Source organism: Peromyscus maniculatus, chromosome 6 (genome assembly GCF_049852395.1).
Source record: "Peromyscus maniculatus bairdii isolate BWxNUB_F1_BW_parent chromosome 6, HU_Pman_BW_mat_3.1, whole genome shotgun sequence".
Lineage (NCBI taxonomy): Eukaryota > Metazoa > Chordata > Mammalia > Rodentia > Cricetidae > Peromyscus > Peromyscus maniculatus.
This window is the reverse complement of record NC_134857.1, coordinates 33,702,214-33,715,530: the sequence shown is the minus strand read 5'-3', so window position 1 is coordinate 33,715,530 and position 13,317 is coordinate 33,702,214. Positions and strand designations below refer to the sequence as shown.

Here is a 13,317-nt window from a genome sequence, read left to right as displayed (position 1 = left end):
AGGGGTGGGATATTGTAATTTTTCAACTTTTTTTTATAGTGGAAGTGTTTGTCCCTCCTTGTCTGTCAACTCCAGAGTTTATCCACGCAGCCATGCGTCCAGATGTCATTACGGAGACTGTAGTGGAGGTGTCAACGGAAGAGTCTGAACCAATGGACGCCTCGCCTATTCCCACCTCACCAGACAGCCACGAACCAATGAGAAAGAAAAAAGGTCGGGGATACTGATCAAATATGAGAAGTCTTTCCCATCTTATCTTTTATTTTGTTTTGTTTTATTTTTTGAGGCAGGGTTTCTCTGTGTAGCCCTGGTTATCCTAGAACTCACAGAAATAAGCCTGCCTCTGCATCCTGAGTATTGGGATTAGTACTGAGTACTACTGCATGGCGGATTGATGTTATCTTAACTAGACTCAGAAATACAGCAAATTGAAATGTAAAGACTGTGCTTTAGGGAGGAGAGGGGGATCTGCAGTTGGTATGTAAAATGAATAAAAAATTTCTTAACACAAAAATGACACAAGGTAAAAAAACGATTGGGCTTTAAAGCCAAGCATTGGTGCATGCCTTTAAACCCAGGTCTCTGAGTTCCAGGACAGCCAGGACTGCTTCACAGAGAAACCCTGCCTTGAAAAAAAATAAAAGAGACTGGGCTTTAATATTCATATTGTTTAAAGACGTTTATAGTCAGGCCTGGTGATACTGCCTGAAGCAGGAGGATCTAGTATTGAAGGCCAGTGGGCAATTCAGTCTAGTATTTATTTAAAATAAAAACAATTCCCCCGGTTGCTGATATATATCATGATGATAGGGCACTTGCCTGGCCTGTTCCAACCCCGGTACTGCTTGCCACACACACCCTCAAAAGATGTTTGCATTTAAGCTCTAAAGGTGCAGGTGCTGGGTCCCCAAAAGAACCAAAGTCCCTCAGTTGTCTCTCTTCCTGGCTGTAAACTCTTTAGAGGAACTTGCTTGTTACATTCAAACTTGCTTTTTAGATTTTTGAATTATTTTTTGGGTTAGGTCTTATTTATATATAGTTCAGGCTATCTCTGAATTTATCATTCTCCTGCCTTGGCCTCCCCAGTATTGAGATGATTACACACACACACACACACACACACACACACACACACACACACACACACTCACACACACACACACACACACTCACACACTCACACACACCCCAGAACTACCAAGTAACACACATAGTATGTTTTCTTCCTTTTGTGGACAGCATAAACCAAGCCAGCCATGGTGTGACATGCTGGTGGGTAATTGTAGCTAGAGTTTTTCTGCTTGCCCACAGTCAGGACAAATCTCTGTCATCCGCCAGTCCCACAGCCACTCAGACCCAACCAAGTAAACACAGAGACTTATATTGCTTACAAACTGTATGGCCGTGGCAGGCTTCTTGCTAACTGTTTTTATATCTTAAATTAACCCATTTCCATAAATCTATACCTTGTCACGTGGCTCGTGGCTTACCGGCATCTTCACGTGCTGCTTGTCATGGCGGCGGCTGGCAGTGACTCCTTCCGCCTTCCTGTTCTTTCTTTTCTCCTCTCTGTTAGTCCCACCTATACTAGGAAGTATAGCCACGGGCCAATCAGTGTCTTATTTATTGAACAATCAGAGTAATTTGACATACAGACCATCCCACAGCAGGTAATTTTTTCTTTTTTATTAAATTTTTTTCATATAATATATTTTGATTTTCCCCCCTCCTGAAATGACTTCCAGATCCTCCCTGCCTCCCTACCAACCAACTTCATCCCCCTTTTTCTTTGCTCAACAGCCCTGCCTACCTGTCCTCTGTCTAGCTATTGGCCATTCAGCTTTTTATTATGCCAATCAGGTGCCTTAGGCAGGCAAGGTCTTTATGTGGTTAAACAAGTACAGCATGAACACAAGCAACGCATCTTCACATAGTTAAACAAAGAATTCCGTCCCACAACAGCGAAGAGACACCGACCACAGCAACTCTTCTAAAGGAAAACATTCACTGAGGTGGCAGCTTCCACTTAGTCCATTATCAGCGGGGCGGCATGCAGGCCGACGTGGTGCTGGCTACATCTTGATCAGAAGGCAACGAGAAGTAATCTCAGACACTGGGTGGAATCTTTACATAGGAAACCTTAAAATCTTGCCCCCATGGTGACACACTTCCTCCAACAAAGCCACACCTTTGAGCTTATGGGGGCCAATTGCATTCACACTACCACAGTGTGTGTATATGTGTGTATACATGTATGTGCAAATGAGATTTATACACACTCACCAGAATATTTAGCCATGTAAAAGAGGGGAATCTTGTTTGCAGAAAAATGAGTGGAGCAAGCAAAATTAACTAGACTTAGGGAAACAAACATTGTCTTCTCTTAGGGAACCAAGACTGAAGAAAACAAAATGTGATAAAACAGTGTGAGGTGACATATACTTATAATCTCAGGCAGGAGGATAATCAGTTTTAGGCCAGGCTGGATCATGGAAATAGAAGGGGGACAATTTGGGGAAAGGACATGGACCTGGCCTGGCAGGAGGCCCGAAAGAGTAGTGTGGATCAGTATATACTGTATGTATGAGAATGTGATAATGAAACCCATTACCCTGTGCAGTGCATATATACTAATCAGACATTAAACATACACACAATTCTGTGTTTATTGCTGTCTGCGAGACAGTCAGAAGGCCATTATCTGTGTGTTTTTGTTACTATGTGCATTTGAATACACAGTCTTTGTAGGTTTTTTAAAGTATTTTATTGTGTGTGATGTGTGTGTGCCGGGGTGCATATACAGAACTTAGAGGAAACTGCTTTGGTCCTCCTTTCACCTTTATGTGAATTCTGGGGATTGGGCTCAGGTTGTTGGGCTCCATGGACTGGCCAAGCCACCTTGCCAGCACCCTAACCTTACTTTTCCCGAGGACCCAGTGGAACTCATTTCCCATGTGCCCTTAGTGTGTTGACGTTGAGCCCTTGCTCGTCTGTCTGTCTTTGCTTTCTGGCAGAAATAAGGACAGACGTGAATGGTACATGCATTCATTGGACATAATCACTTGGAAGAGTGTGTTGTTTGCTTTTTTTCAACATTTACAGTGTATCTGCAAGTTGACGGGGAAATTTTAACACTTCAGCTTAAATGTTTGGTGAACTGTCTGGCTCACGATATAAATGGTGTTAATGTTGTGTTTGTTTGAGCTCGGGGGCTTCCCATGATCAGCTCCTCTGCAGTGAGTAGGTGAAATTGTTTCTAACTGCATGAAGCGAGGGAGAGTGTGATCAAAGTATACTTTCTATGCATGTATGAAGCTCTTAAAGAGTATAAATAAATATACTACAAATCAACCAACCAACCATACTGAATAACTTTCTAACAGCTGGGTGTGGTGGTGCACCCCTTTGGTCCCAGGCCTCGGAGGCAGAGGCAGTAAGTAGTATCTCTAAGCTCAAAGCCAGCCTGGTCTACATAGTGAGCTCTAGGACTGCAGTCTAAAAAAGTAGCCGATTGAGGCTGTCTCTGACCATATAATTGAAGTTAGAGAAGTTACTGACTTTGTACAGTCAAGTTTCTACTCACTGCTTTACTTAAAATTGCAGGAGTGTTTAATGCTCTATTTACAAGTAGCTTTCATACACACAAGTCTTTTTTAAGATTTATTTATTATGTATACAGCATGTATGACTGCAGGCCAGAAGAGGGCACCAGATCTCATTACAGATGGTTGTGAGCCACCATGTGGTTGCTGGGGATTGAACTCAGGACCTCTGGAAGAGCAGTCAGTGCTCTTAACCTCTGAGCCATCTCTCCAGCCCCACACAAGTCTTCTTGAGTGAGAGGAATGTGCTAGGGATTGAACCCAGGGCTTCATGCTTGTTGGGCAAGTGCTCTACCACTGAGCTACACTGAGTAGGCTGGCCTTTAAACTCACTCTGTGACCCAGGCTGATTTCAGAGTCTTTCTTCTCAGCTTTTCGTAAGTGTGTGCCACCCCTCCTTGGCAGTGACTGTTTTAATCTGCACATTAGTGTCTAGTTTAGTGAGGAATGTGTTTTTATAGAGTCTGGTAATTATTTCTGTTTTAGTTTATGGTTTCATTGTCTTATTTTTCCAGTTGGCCGCAAACCAAAGACCCAGCAGTCACCAGTTTCCAATGGGTCTCCTGAGTTAGGAATCAAGAAGAAAGCCAGAGAAGGAAAAGGTAATTTGTGGAGGGTCATTTGGGGAATAAGATTGGTTTTGATGACATTTTTTGCAGTTGTAAGAAGGATTATTTTTAGTAGATGTACATATAGGAGTCCCATCTCTCAGTATTTCTTAATCAGGTGTGGGTCAGCATTATGGGGAACTTATCAAAATAGCTATGTCTCAAAGAGATGGATAGTGGCAGTGTCCACAGGACAGTGCCAACCACATTGTTTCTAGGGACCATTGTTTAGGGGACGTTCCTATCAGCACTTATCCTCATGTTGAGCCACTTGAAGAGAAGAGTCGGGTGACAATCTGTGAGCCAGCAGCTCTGTACTGGGTGCTCCTAGTGACTGAGCTTAGGTCATCAGTCTTGGCAACAAGCTCTGACATTTAAGCTACCTGTGGCCTTCTGATACATACTTCTTTTCTTTGTTTCAAGACAGGGTTTCTCTGTTGTAGCCCTGGCTGTCTGGAACTCAGAGATTACCTGGCTCTGCCTCCTGAGTGCTGCAATTAAAGGTGTGCATCACCACACCCAATTCTCTCTCTTTTTTTTAAAGATCTCCTGGAGTTGGAGTTACAAGCAGTTATGGGTGCTGGGAACTGAACACAGGTCTTCTCCAAAAGCAGTCAGAGTTCTTAACCATTCAACCATCTCTTCAGACCTTCTGATTTCTTATTTGGTGTGTTTGAAGATCCCATAAACAAAATTATATCTGGTTAATAAGTCAATGTCTTTAGATTGATAATCTTAAATCTTTTATTAATATGTTTAAATTTGTCCTATTTTTAATAGGTTTACTATGTAAGTCTAGTGAAAACTGTGCCTAATAACTCCACAGGGAAATTGGGTATTAGTTATATCCAAGAGGAGGAAAGAACAAACTCCAGTTTCATTGATCTCTTCTTAGTTTGGGACAGGTTTCTGACGTTCACTTCCTTGTCTGCCCCTGGTCATCTGCATTTCCAGTGGGTTAGGTTTTTGTTTTTCAATGTACACTGAGAAGCTAAGTGATGTATCGCAGCCGTTAGGAAGACTTGCCTAGCAGACACCTAGTAGACACGTTCTCCAGCATGAAGTAGTAGCACAGTAGTGCACACCTGTAACCCCAACAAGAGGATCAAAGATTCAGGGTCATCCTTGACTACCTAGAGAGCTTGAGGTCAGTTTAGGTTTCCATTAGACCTTCCCCCCAGATTGCAATATTGCAAACATTAAAGTTACACTGTCACAGTAAATCTGTAACCAGTAAATGGAAAGTCAAACTGTAAATGGCAATTATTTCTGGTGTGTTTGCTTTGTGGTGGTGCTGTAACTGAAGGCCTTGCACACACTAAGCAGGCGATCTGTTTCTGAGCCACATCCTCAACTCCTCGTCACTTGCACTTAAAATTTAGTCTAAACTTGAAGCAGATGTTATGATATGGTTAAAGTTACAGTTAAAGCTGTGTTCAAACTCTAGCCATTGTTCTGCAAACTCAAGATAAAGTATCTGTCATAGGCAGTAGTCCTGTGAAAGCTTCCATGTCTGAATTCTGCTTTCCTTAAAATTACTAAGTTGGGAATGGGAACTTGGACAGAGTAAAGATAACCTTACAGATGTTAATGAGTCTACTTAATTTAACAAACAGAATAATTTAAATTCTTGTTAAATCTCTGCTCACTTTTCCTGGTCCAGTCATAGGATCTAATAACCCCCTGCTTGTAAAAGAGTGGCCCAGCTGCATGTTTGATGTGGTTGAATGATGTGCATGGGTCAGGGGCTGCTAGGTTCTGATGGGGATGCAGTGCTGCTTCAGAGATGATGAGGTGGTGCTGAGGAGGCTGGCCTTTTTTGGCCAAGGGATGCATACTGTGATCAGCTGTGAGCGGTTAACGAGTTTGTTGACTTTGAAGGGAGTTCTGAGTGGAAATGAAGTGCCAGTGTTTGCGTTGAAGATGGGGCTGCAGGGGTTAGGTTTGGTTTGGAAGCCTCTCCTGAAGGTCTGCATTCCAGGATATAGTGAGGGATCGTTAGGAGAGGCGTCCTGGACTGGATAGGAGGAGCAAGTGTAATGTTGTCTTCTCAGTCTTCTTTCATCGGCTGAGGACCCCTGCTCCTAGAGGTTCTGCAGGAAGCAGGAGGAGAACAGACTGCAAAGTGCTGGTTCTCTCCCCCTTTCCAAGGGAAATGGATAAATAAAATCCTAGCCAGGCGGTGATGGCGCACGCCTTTAATCTCAGCACTCGGGAGGCAGAGCCAGGCAGATCTCTGTGAGTTTGAGGCCTGCCTGGGCTACAGAGTGAGTTCCAGAAAAGGCTCAAAGCTACACAGAGAACCCCTGTCTCGAAGAACAACAATAAAAGTCCTTTTCTTCCTTTTGGGATTAAGTTATTTATTGTACTTGCTAGATCCCCCTTTTATGCATGTTTTAACTGTCTTCCATGACTTACCATTCCTGAAATGTTAATCACTGTTTCCTGTGATTCCTTGGAGACCTCTGGTTACCATTGCCTTGTGAGCCGTCTTACATTGTTTCCCCGCTAACAATGCGTCGTTGTCTATCTTGTCTTCTACTCCCGTCCCCAAATTGTCAATTCCTCAAGGCAGAGATCCAATCTTCTCTCCTTGGGTTGGTAGATATGTGTAGATGCTGTAGCTGAAGTTTTCCTGTGTCCAGTCTGCCGGCAGTCAGGACAAGTCTCTCCCATTAGCGCCCCCCAAGTAAACACACAGAGACTTATATCACTTACAAACTGTATGGCCGTGGCAGGCTTCTTGCTAACTGTTCTTATAGCTTAAATTAACCCATTTCTATTAATCCGTAAGTTGCCAAGGGGCTCGTGGCTTACTGGTATCTTAACATCTGCTTCTCATCATGGTGGCTGGCAGCGTCTCTCTGCCTCAGCCTTCCACTTCCCAGAATTCTCCTCTCTGCTCGTCCCGCCTATACTTCCTCCCTGGCTACTGGCCAATCAGCACTTTATTTATCAATCAGTCATCCATAGCAAGATGCTATTTTTATTTTCTATTCATGTGTGTAATGTCTGTAGGTCTGTGCATGTTAGTGCGGGTACCCTGGAGGCCAGAGGCATCAGAGTCTCAGAGCTGGAGTTTGTAGGTAGTTCTGAGCTGTCTGATAAGGGTGCTAGGATCCCAACTTTGGTCCTCTGGAAACAGAATGAGCTTGTAATCACTGAGCCATCTCTCCAGCCTCAAGTGTAGACATTTTGTTTTGCAGAGATATTTTAGTATTCCCTCATTTTTGATGTTGCTGACAGTGTGATCCATGACAAATGTTGGAGTTACATTTTATAAATATGTGCCTAGTTCAGTGGTCCATCCTCCTCCTCCTGTAACCGACATGTTTACATATACTGAAGTGATGTGATCTATTATATTCACAGTACTGGGTACACTGTGTAGAAATAGGAAATATTAAAACAAGTGGTTAAATACAGTAAGTTATATGGTAGTCCAGTCTATGTTTACTAGCAGTTCAGAGATCATAAGAGATCTTCGAAGGTTGGGGCAGCCTGTAGCCAAGTACCCTACAGTTAAGGCCTACTGGTTAATCAAAGACAAGCATTTCTTACAAAGAGGTCCTGATTGATGTGCCAGTCTCTGTGGCACATGCTTGCTGTCCCAGCCCCAGGGAAGGGGAGGTCAGTAGTCCAAGGCCAGCCTGGGCTCCGAGACCCTCCCTCAGCACTAGTAACAGCAACACTGGTTAGTGCTTCTAATGAGTTTGAAGGGACTTGGGATAGAATATAGAACAAGTACAGATGATTATATTCAGAGTTCAAACCTGTATAAGTTAAGTAAGAAATTAGACTCTGTTTCGTTCAGTCCAGCATTGTATTATACTAAGCATTATGCTGTTGCCTCTCCTGAGCCTGAAGCCTTGGATACAGGACACATGACAGTATAGAATCTGGGGCCTCTATCATCTTCCTTGTGGAAGTGCATACATTTTTAAGAACAGACACATAGTCTGGGCATAGTGCAGGCCTTTAATCCCAGCATTTGGGAAGCAGAGGTGCTGTGGGATGTTCTGTATGGCAGATGTGTTGCTCTGGTTGGTCAATAAATAAAACACTGATTGGCCCGTGGCTAGGCAGGAAGTATAGGCGGGACTAACAGAGAGGAGAAAAGAAAGAACAGGAAGGTGGAAGGAGTCACTGCCAGCCGCTGCCAGGACAAGCAACATGAAAAGATGCCGCTGGCAAGGTATAGATTTATGGAAATGGATTAATTTAAGCTGTAAGAACAGTTAGCAAGAAGCCTGCCACGGCCATACAGTTTTTAAGCAATATAAGTCTCTGTGTTTACTTGGTTGGGTCTGAGCGGCTGTGGGACTGGCGGGTGACAAAGATTTGGCCTGACTGTGGGCCAGGCAGGAAACCTCTAGCTACACAGAGGTCTTAGTTCGAGGTCAGCTTGGTTTACATAGCAAGTTTCAGGTTGGCTGGGCGGCATAATGAGACCTTGTCTCAAAAAGAAACAGCAAGTAAGTATATTTAGGATTTTTATTGTAAATCAGGATATTTTATTTACAGTTAATCATATTAATGGATTTTAAATTAATGCCTGTCATTGTTTTTGCTTTGTTTTTAAAGGAAACACAACCTATCTGTGGGAGTTTCTTTTAGATCTACTTCAAGATAAAAATACTTGTCCCAGGTACATTAAATGGACTCAGAGAGAAAAGGGCATATTCAAACTTGTGGACTCAAAAGCTGTCTCGAAGCTTTGGGGAAAGCATAAGAACAAACCAGATATGAACTATGAAACTATGGGACGAGCTTTGAGGTGAGAATGAACATGGGCTGGTTTTTAAATAGAGCTTACATGTCTGTTTAGATTGTCTGTTAGTTGTTAAAGTCGTTTAAAGGAAAGCTTAAAAAAAATCCCTTAATGTAACTTCTAATTTTGGTGAACAATTTAGAAGAATTTCTTAGATTTGGAAATAGATGGAAGAAAGAAAAGTTTGGTCTACATGCAGAATTTCAGTATTGGAAAACTCATATTTATTGAAAATGGATTCTGCATTTAGGACGGTTCTGGAATAGAAATTGTTACGTTGTAGGTCTTTTAAAACGTCCAACCCAGACTGGATGTAGTGGCATTGCCTTGCAGTCTCTACTGTTTGGTAATTGAAGACAGGAGGATAAGGAGTTCAGTCATTTTCCTTTACATCGTAAGTTTGAAGCCAGCCTGGACTACAATGAGATCCTATAAGAAATCCTAAATGAAATGCTTTTTTCAAAGTTAATTCTCTTTTAGTTCCTGCAAACGTTGTAAGTGACTTTATCTTGATAATGAAAAATTTTTGTTGTGTTGAGCAGTATGAGAAATCCATTAAATCCCACTGTATGCATTATTGCGTTTATTTTTTTGAGACAGGCCTTGCCATGTAGCCCAGGCTGGCCTGGGGCTTATGTAGTCAGGCTGGCTTTGAACTTGCATCAGTTCTCCTACCTTGAGGCAGGAGCCACTCAACATCATGGTTTTTGTTTTTTTTTTTTTTGTGATAGTGTTCACATATACCACAGATTGCATCTCTACTAAACATGGCTGAGGTGATTACTCCGAATAAAGTCGGATTGTCTTTATAACAGTTCCTTGTAGTATCAATAGTGTCCTGTTTTTAGGCTAAGCTTTTCAAAAGAGAGACAAGACTGCGATCTCCTCACTTGGGAGGTGGAGGCAGGAGGATCAGTCTAGAGTTGGAAGCTAGCCTGCTCTGTGTAAACAGGTAGTGTGGTGCGGTGCTGGAGATGAAGCCCTTTCCTCTTAGTAGCAAGTCTCCCCTTCAGGCCTCGGTGCCACAGTGCCTTTGTCCACATCACGGTTCCAGAGCTGCATCAGCCACGTGTCATTGATGTGACCAGAGCAGCTCAGGAAGAGCGGGACATTGACCGTGGGAGGACTGGTGTCACCTCCGCAGCCAGACACAGATGGAGGCGGGCACTTAGCCTGCCTCTGCTTTTCAGTGGGTCATCCATGCCCCACTGTAACCACGAGTTAGTTCTTAAGTACTTGTAGACCTGGTCAGATCGACAGTCAGTATTAACCATCTGGGCCTGTGGCACGACAGCAACTTCCTTTCCTCACAGCTCTGTAATCTTAGAAGTGCTCATCTCCAGAAGTGAATGTCTGTCAGTGCCGGCTTTCCCGTGATGGCGATCGTACGATCGACTGTTTTTCCTCTCGCAGATACTACTACCAAAGGGGGATCCTTGCCAAGGTTGAAGGGCAGAGGCTGGTCTATCAGTTCAAGGATATGCCCAAAAACATAGTAGTCATCGATGACGACAAAAGTGAGCCCTGCGCCGAAGACCTGGCCGCAGCCGCTGATGAGAAGTCCTTAGAACGAGTGTCACTGTCTGCCGAGAGTCTCCTGAAAGCGGCAACTTCTGTGCGCGGCGGCGGCGGGAAAAACTCCTCTCTGAACTGCTCCAGAGCCGAGAAGGGGGTGGCGCGAGTTGTGAATATCACCTCCCCTGCTCATGACGCTTCCTCCAGGTCTCCTCCCACCACAGCGTCTGTGGCCGCGGCAGCTCCCAGGTGAGGGAGGCGGTTAGCTCTGACACAGTGCAGCAGTGTTTGGATGCTCCTTGGGACAGAGGAACTGTGCTTGTTTAATCTCTGTTAGCCAAGGCTGGATGAACACTGGAAAACATGCATCGTAGTGCTGGAGACATGGTCAGTGGGAAGAGCACTGGTTGCTCTTCCAGGACCTGGGTTCGCTTCCCATCGCCCACATGGCAGCTCACAACTGTCACTCCAGTTCCAGGGGGTCCAGCACCCTCATACAGACATGAATGTAGACAAAACATCAATGCACATAAAATTAAAAAAATTTTTTTAAGTGTTGGATTTTTAAAATATGCTTTTAGCTATACATAGTAGAACACATCTGTAGTCCTAAGTACTGTGAGGCCGAGGCAGAATCACAAGTTCAAGGCCTGCCTGTGCTACAGAGTGAGTTCTAAGCTAGCAGTGAGTCAGCAGGACCTTGCCTCAAAAAGCTGGGGCGGGCTGTAGCTTAGTAGTCGGCCACTTGATTAGCATGCGGGAGACGCCAGGTCCAATCCCAGTAGGGAGCTGGGAGATTTTTTCCTCAACTTTACTACAAAGTTGTCAAAGTTGGAAGCACTGGTTTTAAGCCTTTGGATTTGTATTTACTTTTTTTTTGTTTGTTTGTTTTTCAAGACAGGGTTTCTCTGTGTAGCTTTGCGCCTTTCCTGGAGCTCACTTGGTAGCCCAGGCTGGCCTCGAACTCATAGAGATCCGCCTGGCTCTGCCTCCCGAGTGCTGGGATTAAAGGCGTGTGCCACCACCGCCTGGCTTGATTTGTATTTACTTTTAAACGTGAGACTCATTTTTAATTTAGTATTGAACATAACCAGCTTGTTTGGTTTTTATCCACCAGGACAGTTCGTGTGGCGATGCAGGTTCCCGTGGTGATGACATCACTGGGTCAGAAGATTTCCACTGTGGCAGTTCAGTCCGTCAATGCCGGCACACCGTTAATAACCAGCACCAGCCCAACGACAGCCACCTCTCCAAAAGTAGTCATTCAGACAATCCCGACCGTGATGCCAGCCTCTGCTGAAAGTGGAGACAAGATCACCATGCAGCCTGCCAAAATTATCACCATCCCCGCCACCCAGCTTGCACAGTGTCAACTGCAGACCAAGTCCAATCTGACTGGGTCGGGAAGCATTAACATTGTCGGAGCCCCCTTGGCCGTGAGAGCACTTACCCCCGTCTCCATAGCCCATGGTACTCCTGTGATGAGACTATCTGTGCCTGCTCAACAGGCTTCCGGCCAGACTCCTCCTCGAGTAATTAGTGCGGTCATAAAAGGGCCAGAGGTGAAATCGGAAGCAGTGGCCAAAAAGCAGGAGCATGACGTGAAAACTTTGCAGCTGGTGGAGGAAAAAGGCGCGGATGGGAATAAGACAGTAACCCATGTCGTGGTCGTCAGCGCGCCCTCTGCCATTGCCCTTCCTGTGACTATGAAAACCGAAGGACTGGTGGCCTGTGACAAATGAACTGTGAGTGTCGGAAGGGAGTCACGGAGAGAAGCGGAGGAGGACTGTGAACAATTGTGCATAGACGAAAGCAATTCGACTTACTGGAAATAGTTACCTGTCCCATGTTTCAGTGGGAAGTGAACTACACGTTGAGATGCTGACAGAAAACTGCCTCTTAAAATAGGAACAACTGAACCCTCCATAAGACAAGACTGAAAGGGACCAAGCAGCCCACTACACTATCAAGTCACACTAAGAGTTGGAACACTAACACCTGGAAGAGGTTACATAGTTTTCAGTGGGGCGGGTTGGGATGGGGATGTCATTGTTACATAGAGCAATTTTCGATGCGTTTTATATGCATACCAGCAAATTCACTGTGTTGGCACAGTGCTCACTTAACTGGTGCTATGTGAAGACTCTGCTAAGATAGCTGTTCTAGAATATGAACTGAGTGGATCCAAAAGCTCCAGGAGAGGATAGCAAAGAGATCTAGTGCGTTTTCTTGTTTTATTTTTCGTTTTTGAATATATATATCATATAGCTTAAGCTGTTTTAAAACAAAGGCCTTAGACTAATTTTCAGTTTTCTTTCTTGAAATAAGCTAATGGCTTGTTTGTGTAAAGCTTTTTTATTAAAGGAAAAAATTTTAAAAATCTTGTACCTAGCACAGTATTGTTATAGAATTTACATGTAACATTTTATATGGTAGTTTAAGTCTGTTGGTTTCTTAATTGTGAGGAAATTGACTGTTGGCTCTGGCCCTTCACTGTAACATACCGCGTCGTCGTTCAGTTCAGCCCTGGCGTCCTGCAGACACCTCAGTATCAACCCTGTCATTCTGAACTCCAGGCTCCGCATGAACTCGTCAGGTAGCGCTCCTACCTGCTCTTGGTTTCCTTTCTCATTCTCTTCCTTCTTTCCTCCTCCTCCTCTCTTTTTTCTGTTTTAGTTGGCGTGTAAGAGGGAAAGTACCAGTGTTCAGATTTGAACTATAATAGTTTGTATATTCAACATTTGAAGTATATTCTATTTTGTTGTACTCTTGTTTCAAAGTGTATTCAAGTAGGTTTTCTGAAATATAGAAGTGAAATTTA

The 13,317-nt window shown here is 43.9% G+C and overlaps 1 protein-coding gene across 22 annotated transcripts in view; it reads left to right on the top strand.

Moving 5' to 3' along the window:
• The window catches only part of Elf2 (E74 like ETS transcription factor 2), a 91,066-nt gene extending 77,749 nt beyond the window's left edge, over positions 1-13,317 (top strand). For 13 of the 22 annotated variants that reach the window (XM_076574044.1, XM_076574052.1, XM_076574054.1 and 10 more), the window contains 5 exons: positions 76-213; positions 4,118-4,204; positions 8,795-8,987; positions 10,395-10,745; positions 11,614-13,317. In XM_076574044.1, coding sequence (XP_076430159.1) covers positions 76-213; positions 4,118-4,204; positions 8,795-8,987; positions 10,395-10,745; positions 11,614-12,238 — 1,394 coding nt within the window. In that variant the 3' untranslated portion in view covers positions 12,239-13,317. Of the gene's footprint in view, positions 1-39; positions 214-4,117; positions 4,205-8,794; positions 8,988-10,394; positions 10,746-11,613 lie in introns of all 22 variants that reach the window. The other 9 variants (XM_076574050.1, XM_076574049.1, XM_042279026.2 and 6 more) reach the window with 1 other exon arrangement.